At 36.0% G+C, this 25614-nt stretch overlaps 6 protein-coding genes across 8 annotated transcripts; 4 read left to right on the forward strand and 2 right to left on the reverse strand.

Moving 5' to 3' along the window:
• Positions 1-29: 29 nt before the first annotated feature.
• On the forward strand, positions 30-2994 carry LOC132201888 (TATA box-binding protein-associated factor RNA polymerase I subunit B). The gene is made up of 9 exons (XM_059628429.1): positions 30-241; positions 319-442; positions 629-815; positions 876-1002; positions 1058-1149; positions 1213-1362; positions 1417-1664; positions 1728-2129; positions 2189-2994. The coding sequence occupies exons 1-9, from the start codon at positions 155-157 to the stop codon at positions 2842-2844; spliced, it is 2073 nt and encodes a 690-aa protein (XP_059484412.1). The 5' UTR covers positions 30-154; the 3' UTR covers positions 2845-2994.
• A 377-nt stretch (positions 2995-3371) lies between these two features.
• LOC132201889 (allene oxide synthase-lipoxygenase protein-like) lies at positions 3372-7064 on the forward strand. Its single transcript, XM_059628430.1, has 14 exons — positions 3372-3755; positions 3926-4123; positions 4192-4236; positions 4298-4429; positions 4695-4792; positions 4854-4989; positions 5165-5357; positions 5468-5585; positions 5646-5738; positions 5991-6157; positions 6213-6472; positions 6524-6589; positions 6650-6747; positions 6800-7064. The coding sequence occupies exons 1-14, from the start codon at positions 3441-3443 to the stop codon at positions 6912-6914; spliced, it is 2034 nt and encodes a 677-aa protein (XP_059484413.1). The 5' UTR covers positions 3372-3440; the 3' UTR covers positions 6915-7064.
• On the reverse strand, positions 6593-8115 carry LOC132201891 (uncharacterized). The gene is made up of 3 exons (XM_059628433.1): positions 7982-8115; positions 7485-7907; positions 6593-7422 (listed from the first exon to the last, which is right to left on the reverse strand). Exons 2-3 carry the CDS (start codon positions 7884-7886, stop codon positions 7339-7341), a joined length of 486 nt encoding a protein of 161 aa, XP_059484416.1. The 5' UTR covers positions 7887-7907; positions 7982-8115; the 3' UTR covers positions 6593-7338.
• A 323-nt stretch (positions 8116-8438) lies between these two features.
• On the reverse strand, positions 8439-12612 carry LOC132200894 (cullin-4A). The gene is made up of 13 exons (XM_059626668.1): positions 12077-12612; positions 11486-11659; positions 11241-11430; positions 10999-11187; positions 10795-10941; positions 10517-10703; positions 10269-10461; positions 10073-10209; positions 9622-10014; positions 9461-9568; positions 9234-9404; positions 9028-9180; positions 8439-8969 (listed from the first exon to the last, which is right to left on the reverse strand). The coding sequence occupies exons 1-13, from the start codon at positions 12294-12296 to the stop codon at positions 8874-8876; spliced, it is 2358 nt and encodes a 785-aa protein (XP_059482651.1). The 5' UTR covers positions 12297-12612; the 3' UTR covers positions 8439-8873.
• A 515-nt stretch (positions 12613-13127) lies between these two features.
• LOC132199359 (ras-related protein Rab6) lies at positions 13128-18053 on the forward strand. Of its 2 annotated transcripts, none has more exons than XM_059624008.1 (7): positions 13128-13454; positions 14535-14593; positions 14652-14705; positions 14850-14955; positions 15016-15221; positions 15281-15347; positions 16913-18053. In XM_059624008.1, the coding sequence occupies exons 1-7, from the start codon at positions 13385-13387 to the stop codon at positions 16981-16983; spliced, it is 633 nt and encodes a 210-aa protein (XP_059479991.1). In that variant the 5' UTR covers positions 13128-13384; the 3' UTR covers positions 16984-18053. The 2 variants fall into 2 exon arrangements, with proteins under 2 accessions (XP_059479991.1, XP_059479992.1); XM_059624009.1 differs by lacking the exon at positions 16913-18053 and adding an exon at positions 15524-16759 and having other exon boundaries at positions 13130-13454.
• A 460-nt stretch (positions 18054-18513) lies between these two features.
• LOC132199358 (arrestin red cell) lies at positions 18514-25129 on the forward strand. 2 transcript variants are annotated; one of them, XM_059624007.1, is made up of 13 exons: positions 18514-18681; positions 19296-19397; positions 19613-19643; positions 20174-20234; positions 20295-20488; positions 20548-20726; positions 20782-20917; positions 20976-21060; positions 21119-21191; positions 21548-21691; positions 22392-22478; positions 22534-22686; positions 22795-25129. In XM_059624007.1, exons 2-13 carry the CDS (start codon positions 19363-19365, stop codon positions 22880-22882), a joined length of 1266 nt encoding a protein of 421 aa, XP_059479990.1. In that variant the 5' UTR covers positions 18514-18681; positions 19296-19362; the 3' UTR covers positions 22883-25129. The 2 variants fall into 2 exon arrangements, with proteins under 2 accessions (XP_059479990.1, XP_059479989.1); XM_059624006.1 differs by lacking the exon at positions 21548-21691 and adding an exon at positions 21360-21503 and having other exon boundaries at positions 18515-18681.
• Positions 25130-25614: the final 485 nt, after the last annotated feature.

Here is a 25614-nt window from a genome sequence, read left to right on the forward strand (position 1 = left end):
CGTTTGTGCACATAAAAGCACGTGGGGGTCGTGGGGGAAGAGTAAAATCAGTCAAATACATAAACCCGGCGCCCACGTCTTAACAACAGTTTCGAGTTTTGCCAAATGCAGCATTTAGCATTTTTATAAAACATTTTAACATTAGCAAGATATAATGGTGACTTGCAAAGTGTGTCTTGGAAATGATTTTGAACTGCAGGATGGACATTACTATTGCCAGAATTGTCACACACAGGCAGAGGTTTGTTTTTGTGCACCATGATTATATAATTTTATTTGTTATTATGGTTTTTTTATAAAATATATTATCTTCTCTAGGACTGGCAAGAGGAAGAACATGAATTAGCTTTCAGCCAAAGTCTGAAACATGTCAGTATTATCGCGCAGTCTTTCCAAGAAAAGGAAAATGATGCAGAAACTAGCAAGGAGAAAATTTCTAGTGGTACGTTGTAACGTAAAATGAAGATAATTATAATTATTAAAATAATGGAACCTTTAGATATTTTTTTTTTATACATACTATGAATTGTATGAATACATAAGTATGAATTTACGATATGATTAATATAGAAATATATTTGCTGATTTTTGCTGTGTCTATTGATCTGTGTCTATTGGTTGCCCTCAGACGCTTGGTCTTCGTGGGAAGGCTTAAGCCACGTCTTAGTTGGTCAAATCGATGAGCTGGAAGCCTTAGCGCCTCTTCCAAAGGATTTTAAATTCACAGCTTTCAATATTTGGGCTAAATGTTTGCAGACGATTGGAGTTTGTTTTACTAAAAGACAATTTCCTTTTGCGGCAGCAAAAACTGAAAGGTGATTTATTTCTTTCATTATTTAATCAACTTACTAAATGAATATTTTTCTATATTACAGGGATCTCAAGTGGATTATGATGCATAAATTGCACAATAAAAGAAAATATAAACGGAGGAGGCAAAGAAGGAAAGCTACAGATGCTAGCTCTGATGCCTCTAGCCTAAAAAGTGCAGCAAGTCTGAAGGTATTCTTTTACTTTCTAATCATTTATTAAATTGAATTTTCCAAATTTCTTTTAGAGGAAACTTGCTAGCCAGGTATATTTAAGTGAAACGTCAGTCACAAGCACTAACGCTAGTACATCCATGATAGAGTCAACTTTAGATGATGAGTATGTGATGATCTTCCAAACAGTGATTAGTGATTTCTAATTTTTTTTTTATGTAAATTAAAGGGAGCAAGAAGATAAAGAAAGCACCATATTCAAAAGAAACAGGCACAAAGACCTGAGCTCAAAAAATTTGACGCGTAAAACTCTTCTGGGAATACTTTTTCTTTCCCTGCAATTGACAGAGAGTGACGTTAAACTTACTGACCTTTTAAGGTAATACTGTTTCTAGGTTTTAATTTATTTTTGTATAACATACTCATTATTCAGGTGGCTGAATCACAATCATGTTTCTTACCGCTGGATTGAACAGTTTCTGCCTGGTGAGTCTTGTCTCAATGCAGGTGATCGAGGACTGTTTGGGCCCAAGCAGTCAATTTCCGACAATCCAAATTCAGCCAAATGCATGATTTTGTCTGAAGCCAGACAAATCCATGCCACTCTGAACTACCCACATGTCCCTCTCGGAGAATTGGAGCCGGTAGTTCGAAGGTTTCTTCAGGAACTATGCCTTCCAAGTATGTGAAGTAAAAAGTAAAATTATATAAAGTTCTTTGATGCTTTAAACCTTTTGTTTGCAGGTGAACTGAACAAAGTGATTTCTAAATTATTAGCTTATAAGAAGCAGAATAGTCGTTTCACCTCGGACATCACCAAATTGTGCTACATTCCTTTAGCAGAAGTTAGGGCTGTAGCTTTTATTATTTTTGCCTTGAAGTTACTGCTCTGCTTGGACGACAATACAGAATATCAGCTCTCCAATTGGGCGGAGGCTCGGCCCACGGAAGAGCAGCATTTTGTCTGGACAAATTGGGTCGAATTCATTGAACTGCGAAACACGATCCTAGCCGACCATTTTTTCTGGGCCAAACAGATGTTCAACAAGCAAGCAGTGCAAACCTCAAACAACACAGTCCATTTGGACCCCAGTTTTCTACCTGCCTACTCTAACAAGTCTGCCCCAAACAGCAGTTCTATGAGCAGTAAGGGTTCAAAATGGCATCTCTTAAAATTTCTGAAATATTATTTTTCTTTTCCATAGCTGAGAAAAAGAAGTTTTTGCTCAAGTTATCGTCGAAGCTGTCAACTTGTGCTGGCGGCCAGGAGGAGAATGGTGAAAACAGCAGCCAGCCAGATCCAACAAAATCATTGACGCCGCTCACAGTTGGTCTCAAAGTTGCCATCGAACATGGATCGTTCAAGCCCATGGCAGAAAAAGTTCAGCGTTCCGTCCAATCTTTTTCTTTCTCAAAGTGTGACTATTTGACAAAGTTTTTGGAAAAATCCAATTTTGCTGCTACTAACTTTGATCAAGAACTACTGCAAGAGCAAGTGAAAAATATTTCTTTTTCAAAAAAACAATATCTGGTGAAGTTGTTTAAAACAAACAAAAAAGCGCAGAGCAGTCGTGGACAGAAAAAACTGGAAAATGATCATAGCAACAGCAGAGAATATTGGCTGTTTCCTTTGCCAGTGGGAATTGGAGAAGAAGTTGGAGAACGGCTTCTGGAAATGAATCTACCAGTTTCCTTCTGGTGGTTGTTAAGGCAATGTTCTTTGCTTGTCGACTCGTCGCCTTTGACTGTTTTTAAGGAACTTTTGATAATTGAAAATGCATTTTTTGAAAACCACTGTAAGAATACTGGTTTTAACAAATTGTTGAAAGTTGTTTTCAACCAGCACAAAAACCTCTATTAGTTAAATCAAGACTGTCTAATTTTCCTCATTAAATGAATTTATTGAAAGTTAAATGTAATTAATTTTCTGGAAAATTTTAATCTTGTTAACCAGATCTCACTATTATAATTATAAACTATAACAAGTTGTCAAAATAAATAAATCGAATTAAATATTTATGTTCCTATTATCGGTATACTTATCAAATAAGGCATTTAAGCAAGTGAATATTGTTTTTCCATGTATGATAATAACAAGGGAGACTCTGACATTTGACCAAATTGTAATTATTTATCAAATAATTATATGCTTGGCTGTAAGTGCGGATTGGCCTTGACTGCCTTGAGAGCATCTTGTTGCTTAGCAGGAAATATTTAAAGTTAAAGGTAATAATTTAAAAATTAGTGCCTAAAATGCATGCATTTAGGAATATTTCCCCGCCAGCCTCTTCTCCTTGCGAGAGAAAAATGAGCACCAAGAGGGGGTTCAAGGCTATTAGGAAGTTATGCGCGCACCGCCCGCAGCCACGGAGAACCAGCGCTATCTAAATAACTCGCTTTAGTCGGCTGTGAGGTACGCAGCAGCGACGAACTGCTGCCGAGTGCAGCGCAGCAACAATGTTGGGCGCTTTAAACTCTTGGCTTGGTTCTTGGTGGTCTGTGTCCAGGTTCAAAGCGCATGTGACCACTGGAGACAGGCTCTACGCTGGAACTGATTCGACGGTTTATCTGCAAATGGTCGACTCGTCTGGAGCAGAATCTGAGCCGACATGTCTGGACAAAATGTTAGTTAACGACCACGAAAGAGGAGAGACTCACTCGTATGGTCTCAAAACTGAAGGATTGCAAACTCCAGAAAAGTTGGACCATATTGTAGTTTGGAGGCACGCAAGTTTAACAGGCGATGATCGGTGGTTCTTGGACAGGGTTGAGGTAATATAAAGAAAAAGTGAAATTTTAAATAATCAATATTTGAATTAAAAGTTATTACAATTACTGATTATTATTATTTAGTTAATAATTTACAAATATTTAAAAAAATTTAAATATTTTGATAAAAATATAATTGAAAATTATATTATTTAAATTGGTTGATCTTGAAGATCGAGGACAGGATCTTAAGAATAAGATACATCTTCCCAGTGCAAAGATGGATTGAAGTAGAAAGGCGCTACTACCTCTTCGAGTTTGACGCATTTTTGCCCCAGGACGATAGGCAGATTGACAATCGGCGGCTCGAATTACAAAGAAAGAGGGAAATGTATCAGTTCAAGCAAACCATTGAGAGGGGCCCAAAGCAGGTTATAATATATAAACCACAAAAATTTAAAGTGTCTAATTTACAAAAAAAACGGAATATTTGCAACAGATCAAAGATCTGCCTGACGATGAAAAATTCTCGGAGCGATATATGGTCCGTGCGAATTTGAATTTAAAAAGACGCAAGACTTGATAATTTTTTTTTAAATATTCAGTTGGATTTCTTGAAGCTCAAAGGAAAGCTTATCGCCAGGACGTATCATTTGAAATTTACAACAGAGGAGTGGTCGTCACTGGAGGATGTCAAGAACATTTACCACCCAGACAGCACTCTACATCGACCAGAGGTATAAAAATAATTTAACAGAACATTGAATTTTTAAGGTGCGGTGATTTTATGTCTTAAACGATTATTCAGAAATATATGGAAATTGCGTAAAATTTAACTTTATCGCCAAGAAAGTGGAAAACCACAAAATATTTCCGGTGAATTAAAAAGATATAATTTATACATAATAAAGAGTTAGATAAGTGTGACGGAATAATCTTGGGAAAAACAACTTTTGTTGTTATTTCTTTATAATGTAAATATATTATAATGTCTTATTTCAGTGTACTAAATATTGGACGGAAGATAGATGGTTTGGCTTGCAACGAGTCCAAGGCGTGAACTCCGTTCTGATCGAACTCTGCAAGAATATTCCAAAAAAGTAGATGAATATACTATCCTTTTTAAATTTTATTTCTAATTAATATTCGATTAAAAAACAGATTTGCACTTCAAACAGAATGTGTTGAGCCCTTCTTGGAAGGATTTACGCTAGACGAAGCTTTGGAGAAAAATAAAATCTTTATCATAGACTTGGAACTACTGAACAGGGCACCGTGCAAAAATGAAATGCCAGTGGTAAGTGCAATTTAAGAAAGTTGAATTTAATAATAGCGCTTTACATATCATCAAGTATAGTAAATTTGATGAAAGTTATGACTTAAGGATATTCAGCAGTTATTTTTTATAGTTTTTTTTCAGCCAATCAGTTTAAGGTTTATGATCAGATAGCGTTTGTACTTTTTGATTGCAGTTAGTTGCACCAATCGGTTTGTTCTACTTGAACAAAAAAGACGATTTAATGCCCATCGCGATTCAACTATTCCAAGACCCTTCACCCACAAATCCAATCTATTACCCCAGCGATCCCCCGCTCACTTGGATTATGGCCAAAATGTTTTTCAACATGGGTGATGCACAACAGCACCAATCTTGCACACACTTAGGTATGAATCAGGAAGGAAAAAAATTAAATACTGCAAAAATATTTGTTCCTAAAAATTAATTAATTTTTAAAATGTGTCAAATTTAAAGAATAATGTCTATTTTTGTTTAGGCTTAACGCATTTGTTGATGGAGACAATGTGCGTGGCTGCGCACAGGAATTTGTCGCCCTCTCATCCGATTTTCAGACTTCTGGCACCTCACTACTTGTATCTACTAGCGATAAATGCGTATGTAGCGTACCAAGTTAAAATAAACATTTTGCTTTACAAACAATTAACTTCTTGCAGGCGCGGTCTAGAAAAGCTAATTTCGCCAGGCGGATGGGTTGACAGTGGCATGATCGTAGGCAGAACTGGCATGTTCAAGCTCATCAGCAGGGGGTAAGAAAGCGACTTATGTTTAAATTTAAAATTTAATTAATGCCGCGCGACAAAATTTCCTGTTTTTCTTTCTTAGGGGGTGATATATGATACATTTGAAATTATAAGCTCAAGTTTTCCTTGTTGTGTTAAAAGCACACTTCTTGGGATTGAGAAAAAAAAATGTAACTCAAGCCTTCTAATTGGAATAATTAAGCGTTTAGCGAGACTTCAGAGAATGGCATGCTTAAGATATTCTTGGCCTACTTTCAGCTTTAGACGTTGGCGGCTTGACGTTGATGGGGACGTGGAAAAACAAATAGAGGTTAGGGGAGTCGCGGATCCCAAAATCCTCCCTTATTACCCATACAGGGATGACGCTGTTCCATTATTCCGAATAATCAAAAGTTATGTAGCAAGAGTTGTGAAATACTTCTACGGTAATGCTAAATTGAATTTATTAAAAACTGGATAATTATTTACTTTTACACGCAGACACACCTGAGAAGCTTGAAGGTGATTACGAGGTGCAAAACTGGGTAAAAGAAATGGCCACTACACAATTGGATGGTGGTCTTGGCATAGGCGGAATGCCCGAGAAACTAGAAAACATTGACCAGTTGATAACAATCTGCACGGCCGTGGTAGCCGCATGTAGCTTGGGACATGCCGGAGCTAATTTCCAGCAGTATGACGCTTACGGATTTGTGCCAAATTACCCAGGAATACTAATGAACATGCCGCCCCAAAAAAAGGTTGAAGTTATAATTAATTAAAAAAACTGTAATTTACATTTTTTTCTTTAGCGGGAAATGACAGAAAAAGATATCCTGGAATTTTTGCCAAACAAAAGTACAACTTTAGACATCATGGTAAAAAATGAAAATTTAAATTTATAAATTTGAATTTTTTTTTTACGGAATTTATGCCAGGTGATCACAAAACTTTTGAGCATGAAAGGAACAAAAAGCCTTGGAGACTTTGAGGTGCAGTACTTGTACAACCCCGACATTGTTCACATAGCTGAAGAGTGAGTTTGAGCATAGCAGAATTAATTATGTGAAATGACTAAAATCTTTCAGGTTTCGGTTGGAGCTCAAGAAGCTGTCTCATGAGATAAAGAAACGGAATAAGCAAAGGGAATTCAAGTATGAATGGTTTGATCCTGATATTGTACCAAATTCAATCAGTATTTAATATTGATAAGGCATCCAAAAGTTCAATCAAAGGTGTGGGATTTTTCTAACAAATTAGTTAAATTATAGTTTCTATTTGCATTTTTAGTATAGATTTATTAAAAACGGCCAGTATATCAAAGCTTCAAAGAGTGGGTTCAAGTGGGTTAATTTTAAAACTATAAGATATAACTAACAATAAAAGTAGAGATACGTATCTTTGAGAAAATTTCCAAGGTTTTGATTTGAAAGTTAATTTTATGCACTACTTTTTTCATGCTGCCGGTATGAAACACGCAAGTTTGTACTGTGAACTTGGATACCAAGAAAATGTAAAATATAATTACAAATAAATCACAATTGATCTTATATCAATATTTTCAATTTTAAATAAATATATGCCTATAATATACTTATTCGTTAATCTTCGTCTTGGACAAGGTCTCTCAATACTGGGTTGGCTGAGATTTGTAGAATATCTCAGCTCTCTCCTTGAAAAATTGAAGCATTTCCTCTGATTCAAACAGCGCCTATAGAAAAATCATACTGCTAAATTATAATATTCAAATCAAAAGATAAAACTAAAACATACCCTCTTTTTTTCATTGAGTATTTCTTTGAGAAGAGCGTTGTTTATCATTTCTTGTCTAGCCTGTTGGACGGCAGCCTCGTCCGCCTGTACTGGCACTGATTCTTCTCTTTCAGTGACATCATCCATCTCTCTGGACGCGTTGTCTTCACCAATTAGTTCCTCTTTGATCTGTTTTCTCGACGACGATTTGCTGTTGCTGCTCGATCTGCCTCCACCCTTGGTGCTCTTCTTATTGGAGCTTTTGGACTTTTTAGGTCCATCTTTAGTGGATGGTGAATCTTGCTTGCTTTTGTTTTTTACGCAGAGGGTGATTTTCTCATGGGTCGACTGACCAGATGAACTTTTGCTGTTGTCATTTTTTATTTCCCAACAGGATTTTCCGCCGCTGCTACTACTTGCCATGATTCATGCAATGTGTAAAACCTAAAATCACAAACAAGAGTTTACATAAATAAGATATTATAATACGACTTTATATTCATTGGTAAAAGACTTGCCATGAGCTATGATCAAAATAAGATGCTTCTTGGGATCAAAAATGAATGCACCTAGTCTGGAATAAAATATAAACAAACTCATGCAGCTGAAGATGAAGACCCAATTTCATTGGTCATCCTGTTGCTAATCGACATAAACGACCAATAAAATAGATGCACCACCTCCATCAAGCGTGTTGCAGCACCATCTTGTGGCACGAAGGGTAATCATAACGAATGGCAATTTATTGTTATCGGCACTTTTGGCAAGGATGTCTTTCATTTAAATCTAAATATATGTAAATAAAAGATCCTTGCGGTTATTGGCCTCTCTGCTTATATCAATCATGGGATTTGCAGTTATTTTTTATTTTGCGTAATGCATTCATACAAAAATGTACTCTTAGGGTTATTATATATAAGAATAAAATGTGCAATAATAGATGTGTGGGGGAGATTTTCTAATAAAAAATTAAAGTTTAGCTACATTTTATAGCATTGTTATATTATTCACATACTCAAAAAAGTTTATTTTATTTATCGCAAAACAAAACAAAATCAATATTTAAAGGGAAATTTTCACTTTGATTTGACCTGAGGAAAATCAACATCTCGTCAGTTCAATGCATATTTCTGGGGAGCGTTTCGTAGTAAAAATAAAATATTATCTTGTAAGAAGTTTATGCCAGAAAGACAGCAAAATGTATTTAAATATGAAATAACCCATGTTGATTGCGCGCCTACTTACAAAAAACTATTTTCCTGGCAAGCACATTCTCATCCTTTTACTGTCATTCAATCACATAAACACAATTTGCAAGGCTGCTAGAACAACACCAGAAGTCCTTGTAAGATGACTCCTAGGCCTTAGACAGAGGTCAGGTCACTGAGACAGATGCATAGTTCGTTCCCACTAGGCCACATAGTTGTATTGGTTGGCAATGTCTTTGTCTCGTTCCATGTAGTCCCGGTCAATGAGAGATTCGATGCGCTTCTTCAAATCTGCAGGCTGAAATTAAAAAAATACATGTTTCGCAAATTACAACCCAATAATTTTCTTTAACTACCTTCACAGGGAATTTGAGCTGATTGTACAGTTCACTGATCAGTAAGTTGTGGCTAAGCGTTTTGCGCATCTTCATGATTCGCACAATAGCAGCATCAATTTGATACTGTCTGTCTTGGAAAACTCTTTCCTCTGTTGCCTTCTGCTCCTCGGTCTGCAATTATATAAGCTTTTATACACAATTTGACCAAAATAATAGCAACATACAGTCTCCTTCAGTTGAATCTGATTAATTTTAATGCGGAACAGTTTATTGGTGAACTCATTGTTGAAAGAAAACTTGTCACCGTTCTCCACCTCTCTGCCCTTTGGAACTTTTTGCAAAACCCTTGCTTTGCCACATGCTAGAGATTGAAGAGTGCGTCTCAGTTCACCATCCTAAATAGGTAAGATTATAACATAGTTTAATTTTTTCTCATTTCCTTGTAAAATACCTCAATATTTGTAGCTGCTTTCAATTCTTCAACAGAAATTTCATCCGAATGATTGAACCTCAAAAGAACCAATGCTTGGAAAAGCGACACTTGAAGTTCTTTCTTGCCCTGAATATATTTTAATCAATAAGGAAAACAATGCTTTCAGTACGGATTCAAACCTGAGCAAAATCTGCCTTTAGGACACAGTGGCCTAAAGTTGGTTGCCACTGGAGCTTTCGACCACTGTGCTTGCCAAGGTAGAATTTGTTGAAGACCTCTTGGTACTGCACCATTTCGATGGGCAAAGTAACCTCCAAAAGTGGGTAGGACGGCCAGTAGCCCATTGTTAAAATGCTCACAGTGAGATCAATGTAAGCTAAAGGTGGCTCTCGCAAGTTTGACGTGTGCTGTTTGAAAGCAATGTTGATGTCTTTGCTAAGCTCCATATCTTTGAACATGCCCTCGAGCTTAGACGTGAAGCCTCCTCCACACTCCTGCTTAAGTTTTGACAGCATGCTCTTTTCCGCATCTACGCTGGCTGACTTGCCAACCAGCAGTCTTTTAGCCAAATCCTTAAATTTATTTTTTTAGTTATTGCTATTAAATAACAAGCTTGATAAAAATCAGCACCTTTTTATAGAAGGCCTCAAAAACATCTTTTCCGTGAATAAATCTGAAGAGGACCATGATTTTGTCCAAGAGCCTCTCAAGCTCCTCTTCCGTCGCCTCTTTGTTTCCAGCTCTCAGTTTGGAGTCCACAAATTTAGCTGAAATTAATGTTGAATTATTTGCAACACACTTTCAAGCCAAATTCAAGAAATCTTACCAATAAGCTCTGCCGGTTTGTTCACTCTCTGATTGATGAAGTACTCGAAAGCTTCCTTCAGGCTGAAATGGAAACGTTCCCTCTTTTGGAAACAGTTGTTTACAGTGCTGTCCATCTTATCTTTGAAGTCTAGCAGTTCTTGAACCATGGTCTTGTCCTTCTCTGGATCAATCACAATAGTCCTTCCTTTTTTCTGTAACGTATTCAGCATTAGTAAATTTTAACGAAAAACGGTAGGCACGCCTCACCTTGATAAAACTATTGAAATTGTTACACAGCTCAGTTGGACCGTTTTTGACACGCGAAAACAGATTATACAATAGGGTCAAATCCTTGATTCGCTTTTCCTCAAGCAACACCTCCAAGCCTTTCTGCAAAATTGCAGTAAGGTGTTCACTCAGTAGCTGCTTTTCAACAGTGTGGATCAGCGCCCATCTGAAATTAATAAAACACATCCAATTAGTTTAATAAAATTTATAATTGAGGATTTAGAGTTAAAATGCATTTGGCAGTTCCTATTACTTACTTAGTGCACTGATCCAAATAATGAAGCAGTCTTTCGTTTTCTTCGTTAAGCCTTTTATTTACATGGGTCAGATACTCGGGAACATCCAAATCTTGCATTAGTTGCTGGCCTTCGCTGGCATATAACCTCTCTGTGGCTAATAAGAATCTAAAATATATAATATTTTGTTAGTAATGGCATCATTAAACATTTGTTAAATATTACTTTGCTTCAAACGCCTCTTGATAAATTTGCAAATCAGAGAGCATCCGGAGCAGCGACTTCAGAAGGGTTCTATCTACAGTGTCTCCTTGGCGCTCTTTCTCTATAAGCATCAACAGACCTTCCACTGTTCGCGTTTGAACCATGGGATTGATTATGATGTGATGACGGAACATCTCCAAGCCCATATCCCTGAAAGATTGGGATTCAACAAATTGATATTTTAAGAATAAATCCTGTCTTACCAAATAGAAACAATGGATGCATTGTGAAGAACATAAGTTCTGTCCAAGTAGAGGAATATGCTCCGGATCTGGATCATTTGCCGGCAGTGTGCCAGCCAGCATTCGTTCATCCGTTTGAGGAAAATTAATCGGTCGATCGACTCTGCCAGAAATGGTTTTATGTTTGCTTCAACGTGCTTCTCAGTTAAATCTGCATAGAAAAATTAAAGTTACTTAAATGAATCACAAAAATTCCCCATCTTTACCTTTCAGTTTAGAATACAGGAACGGAGCCATCTTGTTGTTACACATATTTTCCACTCCTCGGAACAATTCTTCTTGACTATATCTGATAGATTTTGAAGTCTGGATGGCAATTACTGCCTCCTCCAGCTTCCCCCATGTCTCCTGTTGGTAGTTTTTCGGCAGTTGAGGAGTATCTGCAAAATTTAGATAAATTAGCAATTAGGGTCGCTTGCAGTTATTATTTATTTTTCAAACAAAACATACGCGAGTCTATGACAGAAAATAACATCAAAATATTTTTAATAGGCTTTCAAAAATATTTTGTTAATTTATATAATACATAATAATTATTACAAAAAAAAAACTCGTAACATAATCATCATATTAAATTGAGTAAATGCTTCAAAGATTGGTGTGATTTTTTCTGTCTTGATTTAATAATCAATTGCATAAGTGGTCATCGGGCAAAAATAGCCTAGATGATTGCGCATTTGAGGGTATAATATTGAGCCAAAAATGGAGACTATGTACTATGCACAGATATACATAAATGCGTAGAACAAAATTGATACTGAGAAAAAGAAAGCTAAACTTGATCAATTTTAGCGAACCTTTGAAATTGAGTATCACAAGTTTTTTGGCTGCGCCAGGCTTGGAGCTGATGAGGTTGTTGCTTGGCCGTATCAAGGCCGAAAAATTCCCTTTCTTCTCCATGTCGGCCATAACATCGTCTGGGGCCCGAAAGCGATTTTCGAGACCCCTAGCCAACTTCTTGCGCTTCTTTGGCGAGTCCTCGTCTGACAGGACGACGCTCCTACTACGATTAGACATTGACCATTCCCGGCTGCTTACGGATGACGAATTTTATTTCTCTTCCCAGCGCAGAAACAGTTTAGGTCGCCTGTCGAAAGTTGGCTGTCGATATCAGTTTGCTTCACTGCTGGCCGCTGGCCGGTCCGGGCGACGGCGATTGTGGCTCGCTATTTCGGAATTTTCAGAATCCAGTTGTGAGTCTCGATTTTTCCAGAGCTCATCAATCTCAAGAGTAGCGCCGCGAGAATTGATTAAAATTGTAAAGAAACAGCAGGCGACATGATTAACACAACGCTCCAGCAGCGGATGAAAAGCAAGCGTAGAAATAAAAGTCTGCATGCGCTATTTGCACCTAACTTCTGTTCTGCGCAGTCGCGCAGAACACACGAGAGCGCTGCAATTTCTGCTATTTGCACATTCATGAATATATTCTCAAAAGTAAGAATTTTTGAAGATAAGCCAACTCTAATAAAATTTAGAGAAGTGTAGAAGAATACAATCTATTGAAATTCTTAAATAAATATTTCAATAAATTAAATTTGCTGGAAATAAATGTCAAGTTTCAGGAAATTAGAAACAAAAATTGAAATTAAATGGCGACCAATTCGCATCCCCTTAGGATTTAAATTATCTTCTCATCAAAGTTTTATTCGATTTAAAATTAATCAATTTGCCTAATATGTGTCTTACTTAAAGTTTATTTGTAATAAAATACATATTAATTAATGAAAAATTAAACATTTTGTTAAATTACACTGGAACGTGTACTCTCGACACGTCGCACTTGAGCCCCCTACTCGAGTCCATCGCCCTCCAAGCTCCTCCCACCCGGACTCGTAAACGCACCTCTCAATTGGTCCTTGGCTGGCAGTACACGGAACACAGACGTCGAACTGACTCAGAAGTCACGAAAAGAGTGACGTCGATTGACAATTGGAATAATCGTATTAACAGCGAATTTGTCGGCAGTCGTGGCGAAAAGCAAGACTGCCGAGCGACGTTTGCCTCCCTGGATATTCGTGCTCGTTCGACCTGTTAATTAGGGTCACTCCCTGAAGCAATCGGCTCGTAGAGCTCCAGCTCGCCACCTCACTCGCGCTAGCATCATGTCTTCGTCTGGTGATTTCGGCAATCCGCTCCGCAAGTTCAAACTCGTTTTTCTAGGAGAACAAAGCGGTAAGTAGGCGTCTAGGGTGATTCCGGTCTGCAAGGGGTGCTTTTCGACTTGCACGAGCTCGCCGAAAATTCGTATTTGCTTCGCTAGCCGCAGATGGGAGGCGGGGTCGCACCCACCCACACCGAACTCGACTTCTGTCGGCCCAGAACTTTTTGCAAAATTGCATTTTCTAATTTATTGAATACACATTTTTTATTTTGTTCTGCATGGCTAATTTTCAGAACTTCCTTCTTTCAAAATTTAAACTCAATAATGGGTTCTTGGAATTTGGTACCACAGGAATTTTTTATTATAAGATCAATTGCTCATGAAAAGGGTGGAAGGTTGTTCATAGTTTAGTGGGTCATTACCTCATTAGGGATTGAACTGTAAGAAAGAAATTTGAACTTATGACAGAATTTCTTTGAACGATGTTAAACAGAAAGACCCCAAAATTAAATTATTGTTAAAGTTTGCTGCAGCATTTAATATTAATTGTTTTAAGCTGTTTTTAAAATAAAGTGATTATTTTTTTTTCTAAATTAACGTTGGATCACGCTGGATAAAAATTTACAGCTAAGAACCTTGAAAAGCTATTTAACAAGAATCGCTGACTGAAACCGTCAAATATAGATAATTGAGAATGTAAATTATCATTATTATAAAAAAAACCTGGTTTTAAATATCTTGATTCATATGTAATGCCGGCAAACTATTTTTATCGTCTCGCATCCGCAATCAGCGAACGTGATTAATTATTCTTTGTATTCTTATATCTTTGATATGATTCACATATTAGCTATTTTTATCTGACAATTCTGACATCGCTTTGTCAAAATAGTGCTTTTGTATTCAAGCTCCGCCGAAACCATTCCATGAAATATAAATCTCCTTTGATCGATTTAGATGATTTTTTTAATTTTTATTATTTCCGTCTTCCACGCAACAACTGAGTTCATGAAATATAAATTTCTTTTATAACCACGGTTTCATTGCAGTCAAGGGAGACAGGGCGGGGTTCGCCTTAATTTTTGCCTGCTTTGTATTTGCCTGTGTTAATGGAACAAATATTTATCCTCTGTCCATTTTCTGTGTTTTAGTTGGCAAGACTTCACTGATTACGAGATTTATGTATGACAGCTTTGACAACACTTACCAGGCAAGATAAAAGTTTCCAAAAAGTAAAATGCTCTAATTTCCATTTTCCCCTTTTGTAGGCAACCATAGGCATCGATTTCTTATCCAAAACAATGTATTTGGAGGATAGAACGGTAAATATCTACTTGAAATTCTTTTTTTATTTTTATATTATTATAAAAACAAAATTTTAACCACTTTTTTTTATAACATTTTTAATGCAAGTTGCGGCGTACTCTAGAGAAAGATTAAAGTTTTAAATGTTCTTATTTTTCTAGGTGAGACTACAGTTGTGGGACACTGCGGGACAGGAGCGGTTTCGCAGTTTGATTCCTTCATACATTCGTGATTCGACAGTGGCTGTGGTTGTCTACGACATCACAAGTGAGCAACCTACCTATTCACATGCAATCACGTTGCTGAATTTTTTTTTTCTTTTCCCAGACGCAAATTCCTTTCACCAAACTTCTAAGTGGATTGACGATGTTCGCACCGAGCGTGGCAGTGATGTAATCATCATGCTGGTTGGCAATAAGACGGATCTTTCTGACAAGAGGCAGGTCTCGACCGAAGAGGGCGAGCGCAAAGCTAAAGAACTAAACGTCATGTTTATTGAGACCAGTGCTAAGGCCGGGTACAATGTGAAACAGGTGAACTCCTCAAAATAATTTTATTTGATTGAAATAAATACAATTTTTTTTTACCTCAGCTTTTCCGAAGAGTTGCTGCAGCTTTACCAGGCATGGACTCGACAGAAAATAAGCCTCCTGAGGACAGTATCCTTTTCCGCTGCAAAATTAATTTAATCATGTCTAACAAATTCTCAAAAACCTTTTTAAAAATTTGGTATTTTGCCATATTTAGTGTACTTATTTAATTATTTCAATTGTTTCTTTCTTATAATTTTCTATGATTTATTTTGTTTATTTTCCCTTGACTTTATTTTGCTCAGTGCAAGAAGTGGTGCTCAAAGACACCCCGAACGAGTCACGGAACCCCGACGGCAGTTGCTCGTGTTGACTGGCTGGATGGAGTGAGATGGTTTCTATTAAGCGTCTTGCCCTTTCACATTCCCCAGAAACAAGACTTGTTTCTACTGGTTTTTACTTTCTTGTCGTTATCTGTAGATTTTATTTAATTCATGCTTTTGTTGTAATAATAATTTAATTCACGATTTGTTTTGAGGATAACGATTATTGACTTTTAAATTGTTCCAGTGTGAATTGTCTCAATTCATTAGTATTATTTTCTACCTGCGCAAAATATGTTTTCTAGTTCCAAGATTGTCCTTGCAGTTGTGAAGCTTGCACTCAACAAACCGCGAAAACTGTAAATAATCAGAATTACAAAATTTAATTAAGCATGAGATGGGCGCATATTTTTAAAATATGAAGCAAACCTCCAAGCTTTATTTAAAAGCGTCCTGCTGTTTCTCAATTAAAAAATTTAATTATACCACTAATTGTAAGCAGTTTTTGGAGATTTTACACACGTTGGATAATATATTATGAGTTAATAATTTAAATAGTATAATATGATGTTAACATTTAACTTTCTTGCAAATTTTGAGAATATAAAAATTATTTTTCCAATAACGAAGTTAGTAAAGTTAATTTTTGTACTAGTGCAAAGTATGACTGGAAAATAATGAGCCGTTTCATTTATATCAGCACGTCAACTCATCAAGGCAGCTATTTTTGGCTTGAAATGTCACTTTTTTCTGCCAAAAAGTAAATATATTTATATTTTTCTGCCTTTCTGCTAAAATTATCTCAATTGGAGAAATCAGTTCCCTCATTGATAAAATTAACAGTACTTTTTTCTCACATATGGGAGCTGGGAGCTCATATAGTTGGATGGAAATCAGTTATAGAGATAAGAATCTTTTTAATAAAATTGGTGCTGTCTTTCTTTTTTTTTTTTTAACATGCTCAATATTTATGCATTTTCTTTGACATTCAACTTTGTTTTTGCCAAACTTCCAAGTCCCTTCAATGACTGTGGTCATTGCATTTGAGTCTCATTTGAGAGTACTTAAATTCATCGGCTTACAATTACTTTTTAGAAAATTGAGGTTGCTTGCTGGATGTCCAACGTATTTAAAATAAAATATTAAAGCAAATAATAAAGATTTGCTTTACTCACCAATAGCACCGTGTAGCCAGCAATAAAAATATTAATTATTGAATGTTATTTTCTTTAATTTATGATTACTTTTGTTTCTTATTAATTACTTTATTTAGAATTTAAATGAGAACTGTTCTTAAGAAATCAGAGTCAAATAAATAATATTCGTTCCTTGCTAATTAAAAAATTTTCATCCTTAACTGCTTTTTCTCAGCCGTTGACTTGCAGACGCAGCAGCCGCAGCACTCAGAGAGTGTGGACGAGGAAGGCCGGTGCATTTGCTAGAAGGCATTTTGCGCCGCGCATCTCACTCACCACTGCTTTGCCCTCTCTCACCAACTACTGTGATGACCACAACTGCTTGAAAGTAGCGCCTGCATCACTATCATGATACTTATATAACCAGCAAAATCTTTGTATACTGCTGCGCTTCCTACAAAACTGCATAGATTTGTGATCTGTGTCAATTTATGGAAAAACTAATTATTTGTTTGGCGCCAACGAATTTAAAGTGGTGTTTGTTATCCACGAGAAATTGGCTTAAATTTGCTGAGCCCAAGTGGACAGTTTAGTAGGAGAGCATGATTATACACAAGACATTCAAATCCCTATCCAACCCGTGCCAACTTGAGAGAGGGTATGTAATGTTTCCGAGGATTTCAATACAACACATTTTTTTTACCTATATTTTTTACAGCTTATTTTGTCACAAATTAATTACGTCTGTCAAATTTTTTTAATGGATATTGTTATTCAATTAACTGGCAACGCATATACAAAAGACCTGAAATTTTTAATTCTGTACAACCAAATGGTATTGCACTGAACTTTTGCCGCTTGGTTAGCTTTACTTTCAGCTGATGGAAATGCTGTGATTTCTTTCAGACAAGAAAAAGAATTTTATTAATAATATGTAAACGTGCATCTCAATCCCGGAGAAATCACGGATTCTCCTAATGTTGCTTTCAAAGTCTTAGGAATGGAATAAAAATAAAATAGTCGCAAATGGAGCTTGCCGCTGCGAATTTTGCAAGCACACGCATTTCAAACTTTTGAGCTCATCCTGCATGGAAACACTACTTGCGTGTGTAAATTAAAATGAAAATCACTTTTTCTTACAGCGCTGTGTGTGTGCATTTCTAACAAATAATAAAGCTGTTCAATTAAATTATATTATGGATTGAGAGATGCTGATTGATGGACCGTTTGATATTGTCGATTGCGATGATTCCAGCTTGATTATTTTAGATGACCTGCATTGAAGTTTAAAATTGTAGCAGGTTTTTGAATGAATGAATTTAAGTAGCGCAACAAAAAAAAATTCAAAATAATTATTTTATCAGAGATTTGATGTTTCATAGGTTTATAGTTATAACTATGATTATTTGCTTACTTTATTAATTCCTATTGTAATAAACATTTGGCGCTTTTGAAACTTTGATTTTGCAATTAATGAAAAATTTCACCAAAATTAAGATGTATTCACAGAAAATAATTAATGGATGACATTATACATAGACGGTAGTTAATACGTACAATCATATCCTCACTGGCTATACCTTAACATTTTCTAATAACATGGCAAAGGGTCATGAGTCATGACGAAAAAATTTCGCGGCCCAATTTTTTGCAGCTCTTTCTTGAAAGTATTAATTTAATTTAATGATCCAAATATTTATATCGTGAAAGTGATTAAATCGCAATTATATTATAGGGCTTCATGCATTTGGCCGCCTGCCAATTTCCCGCCTACGTAGAACATATTTTGATTAATCGCGGGATTAACGTAAAGATGGCGTTCTGCAGGATCCTCCCCCTTCGTGTCCTCATCAGTTCCTTGTTCCGTCTTTGTTGTGGTCGACCGAGCGGTGTCTGTTTTCCACACTAGACTGTCCGTCGTCCCACCCCATCGGCGTTCACGTCCACTTAGCAGTGCGCAGACATGTCCGGGTAGCTGTGGCCTCGCTTTCGGTGCCCGTCCAGGTGAGTTTCGCCTTCGAGACAGGTCTCTTGGCTCTGACTCGGGCCCTGACTTGCCATAGTCTTTTATTGACAAACCGCGCCCACGGAGGGCCTCCGTGGGCCCTCCGAGGGCATTATATTACCAACTGGTATACCGGACGTTCACCGGAGAGGTACACCCTGAGTCAGAAAGAGACCGGATGACGTGAACGGGGCGATAAGAGTGGGCTGTGGCTCCTCTGTATTTTATATACATAGATACGCACACGTACATTTAAATCAAATTATATATGTATTGTCAATACAAATATATCTCTCTGCTGATCGCTGTGTTTGTTGATAGGAAATCAACAAAAATCAATAGGTGGTTCTACTTGTTAGGGCTTGATAGGTTTATGAAAATTACCCACCATCTGCTTATTCATTGGCTAAATGCACTCATTTAGTCGATTCTTTTATTTGATTATTTTTCATAATTTTTTTTTTATTTCTTTTCTTTAATTTCAGAGAAAAGACAAGAAATTCATTCGCTTATTTTAAATATCCGGTTTTAAATATTTAAATTTTCCTTGTTTTAAATTGTAGAAATTTGTAATTAACGACTTATTCTTCCCCCTGTTTTGTCACACTTTCAGATAAAATCTGTTTTTGACACTTCGCCACTGACGTTAGTGAGTGACCAACACACTGGCAACATTAGACATGGACGAGTCCAGTTGTAAAAGACAAGCCACAAGGTAAACAAATAGTGCAAGCATAATACTTATTGTTCATGCTGATTATTACTTTTCATCGCACAGTCGACGCAGTTGTACACAATAATGTGATATTACTTGTCTTTATGTGGCTTAAAGCAGCAGCTTTAGTTTGTTTACTTATCATTTAAAAACTATATAGCTTTTAATTCTATTACTCAATTCAATGTTTTAATTCGCGCTTTTCTTGTTTGCAGGGTATTCAAAAAGAGTTCTCCTAATAGCAAGGTAATTTTATTGAATTAATTCACTTTTCTTACACTCAAAACGCGGAATAATATTATGTGGAAATTTGATCGCGTTTGACTGAACTGAAGCCAGTCACATGCACAACCAGCAATCCCTCTGCAAATGTTAACAAACAAATCAAGCGATCCCAACATGGTAAAGATCACTGCACACTTCAGTTGACATCCGCTAAATAGTCGTCAGTCAAAATCGGCTACGAGGGGCTTTGAAAGGGGAGGTGTGGGATATTGTAAATAAAAATTATTATTTTTGATCTTTTTAAAATCATGCATCGCTTTAATAAGGAATAAAATTTTGAATTGACGTCAATTGGGCGTTTGTGTTTAACCACAAATGGAGAAAAATTGAAGCAATGATTTTCCTGTGTGGCTTGAAACAGAAAGGAAGTGGATATCCTTTGTGAAAAATATTATATCTCGCAATTAGTTTGTTCCATTAGTATGTATAAAGTTCACAAAATTAATTAAAAAACTAAAATTAACAAGCCAATTATTACAATTGAATTCCAGATCACCGTTTATCTTGGGAAAAGGGACTTTGTAGACCACATAACACATGTTGACCCCATAGGTAAATACCGCAAATTTCTTGGTCATCGACGTAACTCTCCTATTTCCTATCCTATTGTAGATGGAGTTGTTTTAATCGACCCCGACTATGTCAAAGACCGAAAAGTGTTTGGCCACGTATTGGCCGCCTTCAGGTATGGACGTGAGGATTTGGACGTCCTGGGCCTCACCTTCCGCAAAGACCTTTATCTAGCCGCTGAGCAAATTTTCCCTGTGCCAGAGTCTGTCAGCAAACAGCCCTTGACCAGACTTCAGGTTTCATTTCACTTGTTATAAAACAAACACTTCTCTTGAAAGCAAGTTTGGCCCCTCAGGAACGGTTGATAAAGAAGTTAGGACCAAATGCTTTCCCTTTTTATTTTGAACTGCCTCCTCACTGCCCTGCCTCAGTCACTCTCCAACCGGCACCCGGTGACACTGGAAAACCTTGCGGAGTCGACTATGAACTCAAAGCGTTTGTGGGAGAAACTCAAGATGACAAGCCGCACAAAAGGTATAATTAAAATAAAAAAATCTAATTGATAATTATTCATTTGATTGATGCAAAGGAATTCCGTTCGACTGGCAATACGCAAGATAATGTATGCGCCAAGCAAACAGGGTGAGCAGCCTTCGGTAGAAGTAAGCAAAGACTTCATGATGAGTCCCAATAAACTTCACTTAGAGGCTTCGTTGGACAAAGAGGTAAATAATATTTATCCTGATTTGAAATTTATAACTTTTATATTTTCCGTTTATTCAGTTATACCATCACGGGGAGGATATAGCTGTAAATGTTCACATTGCAAACAACAGCAACAGATCTGTGAAAAAAATTAAAGTGACTGGTAAAAATCTTGCGTTTTGTACTTCTGCTCTCATATCTTTTTTAATTTTAATTTGCAGTTCGCCAGTTTGCAGACATATGTCTATTTTCGACAGCGCAGTATAAGTGTACAGTGGCTGAAATCGAAAGCGAGTAAGTCGTTATTGCATTATTAATTTATTCTATATATTGAAGTTGCCTATGGAAAAAGATAGAAAACAACCTTTTTAAATAAATAGGGAAGTGTAAAATGTAATAAAACTCTATTCAGCTACATTAAATTTGGCTGAGTAGATCTAGAATTAAAAGGTGCAATTGCAGAGACGGATGCCCTGTAAGTCCGGGCTTTACGTTGTCAAAGGTGTTTTACCTGAAACCGCTGTTGGAAAAGAACAAGGACAAGCGAGGTTTAGCACTGGACGGTCAACTGAAACACGAGGACACAAATTTGGCTTCATCGACAATGTGAGTCCCGAGTGGACACTAATGAGAATGGTGGTTGGTTGCAGGGAGGGGTGTCCAGTTGGGCCTGGGTTTACCTTGAGCAAGGTTTTCTCCCTTACACCCTTGCTGGCCAACAATAAAGACAAGTGGGGGCTGGCTCTAGACGGTCAGCTGAAGCACGAGGACACAAACTTGGCCTCGAGCACTCTGTAAGTCAACTGGCTAAGCTTGCCTCTTTGCTCAATTTAAATGTGCAGTTTGCTATTGCCAAGTTGTGCTAAAAAAGTTTTTAATGGCCTACATTAAAAAAAAAAAAATGTGCATTCGGTCAAATTTAAAAATTAATTTTGCATAATTTGATGCTTTTAATCTTTGCTTCAAAGCAACACTCATTTAACTCCAACTGATATTTGAGAAAAAGTGTTTTTAATACATAGGCCGTTTCTGTTGTTTGTGCTTGCTGAGGCTGTTCAGAACTACTGCTTGTCCCTGCCTGCTACCATTCATCATCCTCTTCGTCCACTGCATTTCCTATACTTTTGATGGGGGAGGGGGGGGGGGGAGGTATTTCGAGAAAAAGAACAAAATATTTTGATTGTTTTAAATTTTATTTCAAAATTATCACCAACCTTTCAATTTAAAATATATTATGAAGCAAGTCTTGTTTTTGGAAATAAGAATTTCCAGAGTTACATTATGTGTAATTTTTGTTAAATGTAGAAGTCAATTGTCGTACTTGCATTTATTTTGTTTTCTACTTGTGACATATAACAATCTATATTTAATAAATTTGTATGATACTTTTTAAAAATTAGTGAATATCAATATTGTTGTAAATTAATTGGTGTATATCTTGTAATTAAAAAAAGGAGCTTCAGCTCATAATCAACAATTTAAATTTGCCTACAGCATCAGCGAAACTTCTCAGCGAGAAAATCTTGGCATTATTGTACAGTATAAAGTCAAAGTTAAGCTCTGCCTTGGAGCACTTGGCGGGTGAGTTTTGTTTTGTTTGCTCTAAAGCCTCAAATTTTAAATCTCCATATTTTAGAGATCTTGTGGCTGAATTACCGTTTATTCTAATGCACCCAAAGCCAGAGGAAGAGTCCTTGCCAGTTTTAAGTTCAAGTCCGTCCCACATGGCAGATGCTTCTGATGGACAGAAAACTGATCCTGCTGTGGACAACCTCATCCAACTTGACTCGTAAGCATTTATTCTTTTCCTTTTTTTTTAATTGAGATATTTTATATTCCTCAAACCAATGTTTCGAAGTAACCAAATTAAAAGAAAATATCTCGAACCTGCTTTCAGTGAGGGCATTCGACCAGATCCAGATGACGACATAATCTTTGAGGACTTTGCTCGACTGAGGTTAAAAGGGGGAGAAACGGAGGCTTGAATAATGTGCCTCAGGCAAATTCAAAAAAGGTTTTTATGAAGATGATAAATTATATAATTATTACTAAAAACTTAGTGCCTGATTTTTCTGACAAATTGTTTTCAATTATTCACCAAGTACAAAATTTGTAGCAAAACCTTACATTGGCAAAATAATTTTTGCACCCCGTGTTTCACAATAAAGCTTTTTTATTCTTGTGGCTAAATGATTTGCCAGATTAGAAACACGGTGTTTTCACCCAGGATTTACAGCAATAATGTTAAAATGAGATAACCACTTGCAAACTCCTTTTACTTGCTTGGTGAATACTTTAAAATAAGTTTGTGAGAGAACACGGGCATTAAAAAATAAAAATGGCTTCAGAATAGCAGATGGGGCTTCATAAAGAAACGCTCCACTCTGCAATTTTATTTGTGTACTTGCAGAAATTGAAATATTTTGATTAATTTCTGCACTAAAATAACTGATGTAAGCCGATGTGATTGTGCATTTTTCATAATAACTATTACTGTCGCATTCACTAATGTGAACGAACAGCATTTACTATACCATTTTCTTATGTGTTTTTGATCAATCCGAATCTCGAGAAATGTTTTCACAGCACAACTGCAAGCTGGTTCCAATCAAAATCAGACGCTCAAATGCAATAATTATTTTTCTCCTCGCATGCATGACACACGGTCATTGGTTCCAGTATGTTTTCTGAGCTAATTTTGCTCGCCTCAAATATTTTAACTGACTCGCGCCATACTTTTGCACAAGTGTTTTCCTTGAATTACCAAAATTTCTATTTTGTGATTACGAACCATTTGTATCTAAGGTTTAAGTTATGCCATTATAAGCTCATGGGCTAAAAATATGCTTTTTATGTGCAAGGATGCTGGATAACGGTGTGCCCTTTTGGTACCAAATAAGATGTGATTTTGATGGGTGAACTGGTACCTTTGTTTTGGTGTAAAGGAGAAGCAAAGATCCAGCTCCTAGTGCTTTTCATAATATATAATTATGCTTGAAATTAAGTAATCCTATTTAATGTTATTACAAAAAAATAATAATGCAAAACCTGTTTTCTCCCAACCGACATCTTTGGGGCAAGGATCTAAAATCTACAGAGCTCAAAATTCGTGTGGATACTTTTCTCCATTTAATGTTTTTTTTTTTTTTTTAAATTTCTATCAGTATTTATGTATTTAATGGCGTTTTCAATATTAATATATGGATAACATAAAAAAAAATTATAATTAAATTGTGAAGTGTCCTCTAGATTTTAAAATTGATATAAATCTTCTTTTACTTTCCGATACAGCCTCTTGGCAAAATGTGATGGTCATTGTTAATAACACCTTTGCCTATACAGCAAGATTTGGTTAGGCGAAACACACTAATACTACAATAGCTGCATCTCAATTGCTTTCCGACACATTTACTTTGCAAAATATATGTACATATTTTTGCTGCGCTGTATTTTGTGTGAGGGTCAAACGCAAAAAAAAAAATTATTTAATTGTACTCTCGTCAAAATTTTAGTGAAGAGAGTAATAATTCATAAAGTTGGATGCCATTTGTTTGCGCTAAAGTCAGTTTAACTGCAAAGCTGTACTGGCAACAATATAAAATATGCATTTCCCACTTCTTAATTATATTTATATTTCTAATTTTATTGATATTTAGGCATACCTGGCCACCTTTAAATAACTAAGTTACAATTTATCTATGAATCTGATGAACAGACAGTTGTTCTTTAAGTGAAATTTAAGAGGAAAACGATGTAGCAAAAAGTTAAATCAATAAGGAATTATGTATAGCTGCGTAAAATTAACTACACATCAGTGAAGCTTCAACAGTCCAAAATAATCGATAATGTGTTATTATCAATCAATTTTTATTAAAATCTATGTTATGCAATCTTTACGTAGAGCTTAAAGAACAAACACGATAAAAAAATTGGCAATCTAAAATATGTGGTATTAATTAAGTTTTCCAAAACAGTCAAGATGAATAATTTCTTATGTAAAAAAATATTGCTGGTGTGCTCTTTACAAAGTTGTTGGTGTCTGTTCGTCAAATTCATATAAACAATTAAAAACTCTTGATGCTGCACAAAACAACCTCCTCAAGACTATAGAGACTATTGCATGTTATATATGTATGTATGCCATCAAAATCATTTTGAGCTCATTAAAATGCATTGTATATTCCTGCATCATTATTTTTTGTGTGAGGAATAAACTCGTGACCTCAATGTTACCTATTTTTGGTGCATTATTTTCTAATCCTATTTTAACCTTTATTTCAATTTTTCTATATAACTTTACAGTTCTATTTTGTATTCAAATAATAAATTTAAATATTTAATTGTTGTTATTATAATTAAATTTTTCAATATTTGAAGATTAATAACCATTTAAAATTTTGTAATATTATCGAGGAAAGAAATTTATTAATTAAATATGAAGTTTATAATTCAATATGTTTATTTATATTAAATAGCAGACTATTGAAATTTTTTATTCAAAAATAAAAATACAATTAAATTATATAATCAGCAAAAAGGAGAGCAATAACAAAAATTAATTTTAATCAATTAATGGAAAAATTTTTATTTGCCGCAAGTTGCGTTTGGCATTGTTTACACGTAAAGCGTATAATGCGCGTGCAAATGAATGAAATAGCCTTGCGAGCGTGAAACGCAAAACGCGGTGGAGGAATTCCACGTATTCCATTATTCGCGA

The sequence above is a fragment of the Neocloeon triangulifer genome, unplaced genomic scaffold (genome assembly GCF_031216515.1).
Source record: "Neocloeon triangulifer isolate White Clay Creek 2 clone unplaced genomic scaffold, ASM3121651v1 ptg000014l, whole genome shotgun sequence".
Classification (NCBI taxonomy): domain Eukaryota; kingdom Metazoa; phylum Arthropoda; class Insecta; order Ephemeroptera; family Baetidae; genus Neocloeon; species Neocloeon triangulifer.

Coding starts and splice junctions, on each gene's coding strand:
- LOC132201888 (XM_059628429.1), top strand. CDS start 155: ATGGTGACTTGCAAAGTGTGTCTTGGAAATGATTTTGAACTGCAGGAT. Junction 443..628: donor CAAGGAGAAAATTTCTAGTG/GTACGTTGTAAC, acceptor GGTTGCCCTCAG/ACGCTTGGTCTTCGTGGGAA. Junction 816..875: donor GCGGCAGCAAAAACTGAAAG/GTGATTTATTTC, acceptor TCTATATTACAG/GGATCTCAAGTGGATTATGA.
- LOC132201889 (XM_059628430.1), top strand. CDS start 3,441: ATGTTGGGCGCTTTAAACTCTTGGCTTGGTTCTTGGTGGTCTGTGTCC. Junction 3,756..3,925: donor GGTTCTTGGACAGGGTTGAG/GTAATATAAAGA, acceptor TTGATCTTGAAG/ATCGAGGACAGGATCTTAAG. Junction 5,586..5,645: donor TATCTACTAGCGATAAATGC/GTATGTAGCGTA, acceptor AACTTCTTGCAG/GCGCGGTCTAGAAAAGCTAA.
- LOC132201891 (XM_059628433.1), bottom strand. CDS start 7,886: ATGGCAAGTAGTAGCAGCGGCGGAAAATCCTGTTGGGAAATAAAAAAT. Junction 7,423..7,484: donor TACTCAATGAAAAAAAGAGG/GTATGTTTTAGT, acceptor ATTTTTCTATAG/GCGCTGTTTGAATCAGAGGA.
- LOC132200894 (XM_059626668.1), bottom strand. CDS start 12,296: ATGTCTAATCGTAGTAGGAGCGTCGTCCTGTCAGACGAGGACTCGCCA. Junction 10,942..10,998: donor CAAGAGGCGTTTGAAGCAAA/GTAATATTTAAC, acceptor TATATATTTTAG/ATTCTTATTAGCCACAGAGA. Junction 9,405..9,460: donor AAGCAGCTACAAATATTGAG/GTATTTTACAAG, acceptor TTACCTATTTAG/GATGGTGAACTGAGACGCAC.
- LOC132199359 (XM_059624008.1), top strand. CDS start 13,385: ATGTCTTCGTCTGGTGATTTCGGCAATCCGCTCCGCAAGTTCAAACTC. Junction 13,455..14,534: donor TTTTCTAGGAGAACAAAGCG/GTAAGTAGGCGT, acceptor TCTGTGTTTTAG/TTGGCAAGACTTCACTGATT. Junction 14,706..14,849: donor TGTATTTGGAGGATAGAACG/GTAAATATCTAC, acceptor TTATTTTTCTAG/GTGAGACTACAGTTGTGGGA.
- LOC132199358 (XM_059624007.1), top strand. CDS start 19,363: ATGGACGAGTCCAGTTGTAAAAGACAAGCCACAAG. Junction 20,235..20,294: donor AACACATGTTGACCCCATAG/GTAAATACCGCA, acceptor ATCCTATTGTAG/ATGGAGTTGTTTTAATCGAC. Junction 21,192..21,547: donor GTGGCTGAAATCGAAAGCGA/GTAAGTCGTTAT, acceptor GGTTGGTTGCAG/GGAGGGGTGTCCAGTTGGGC.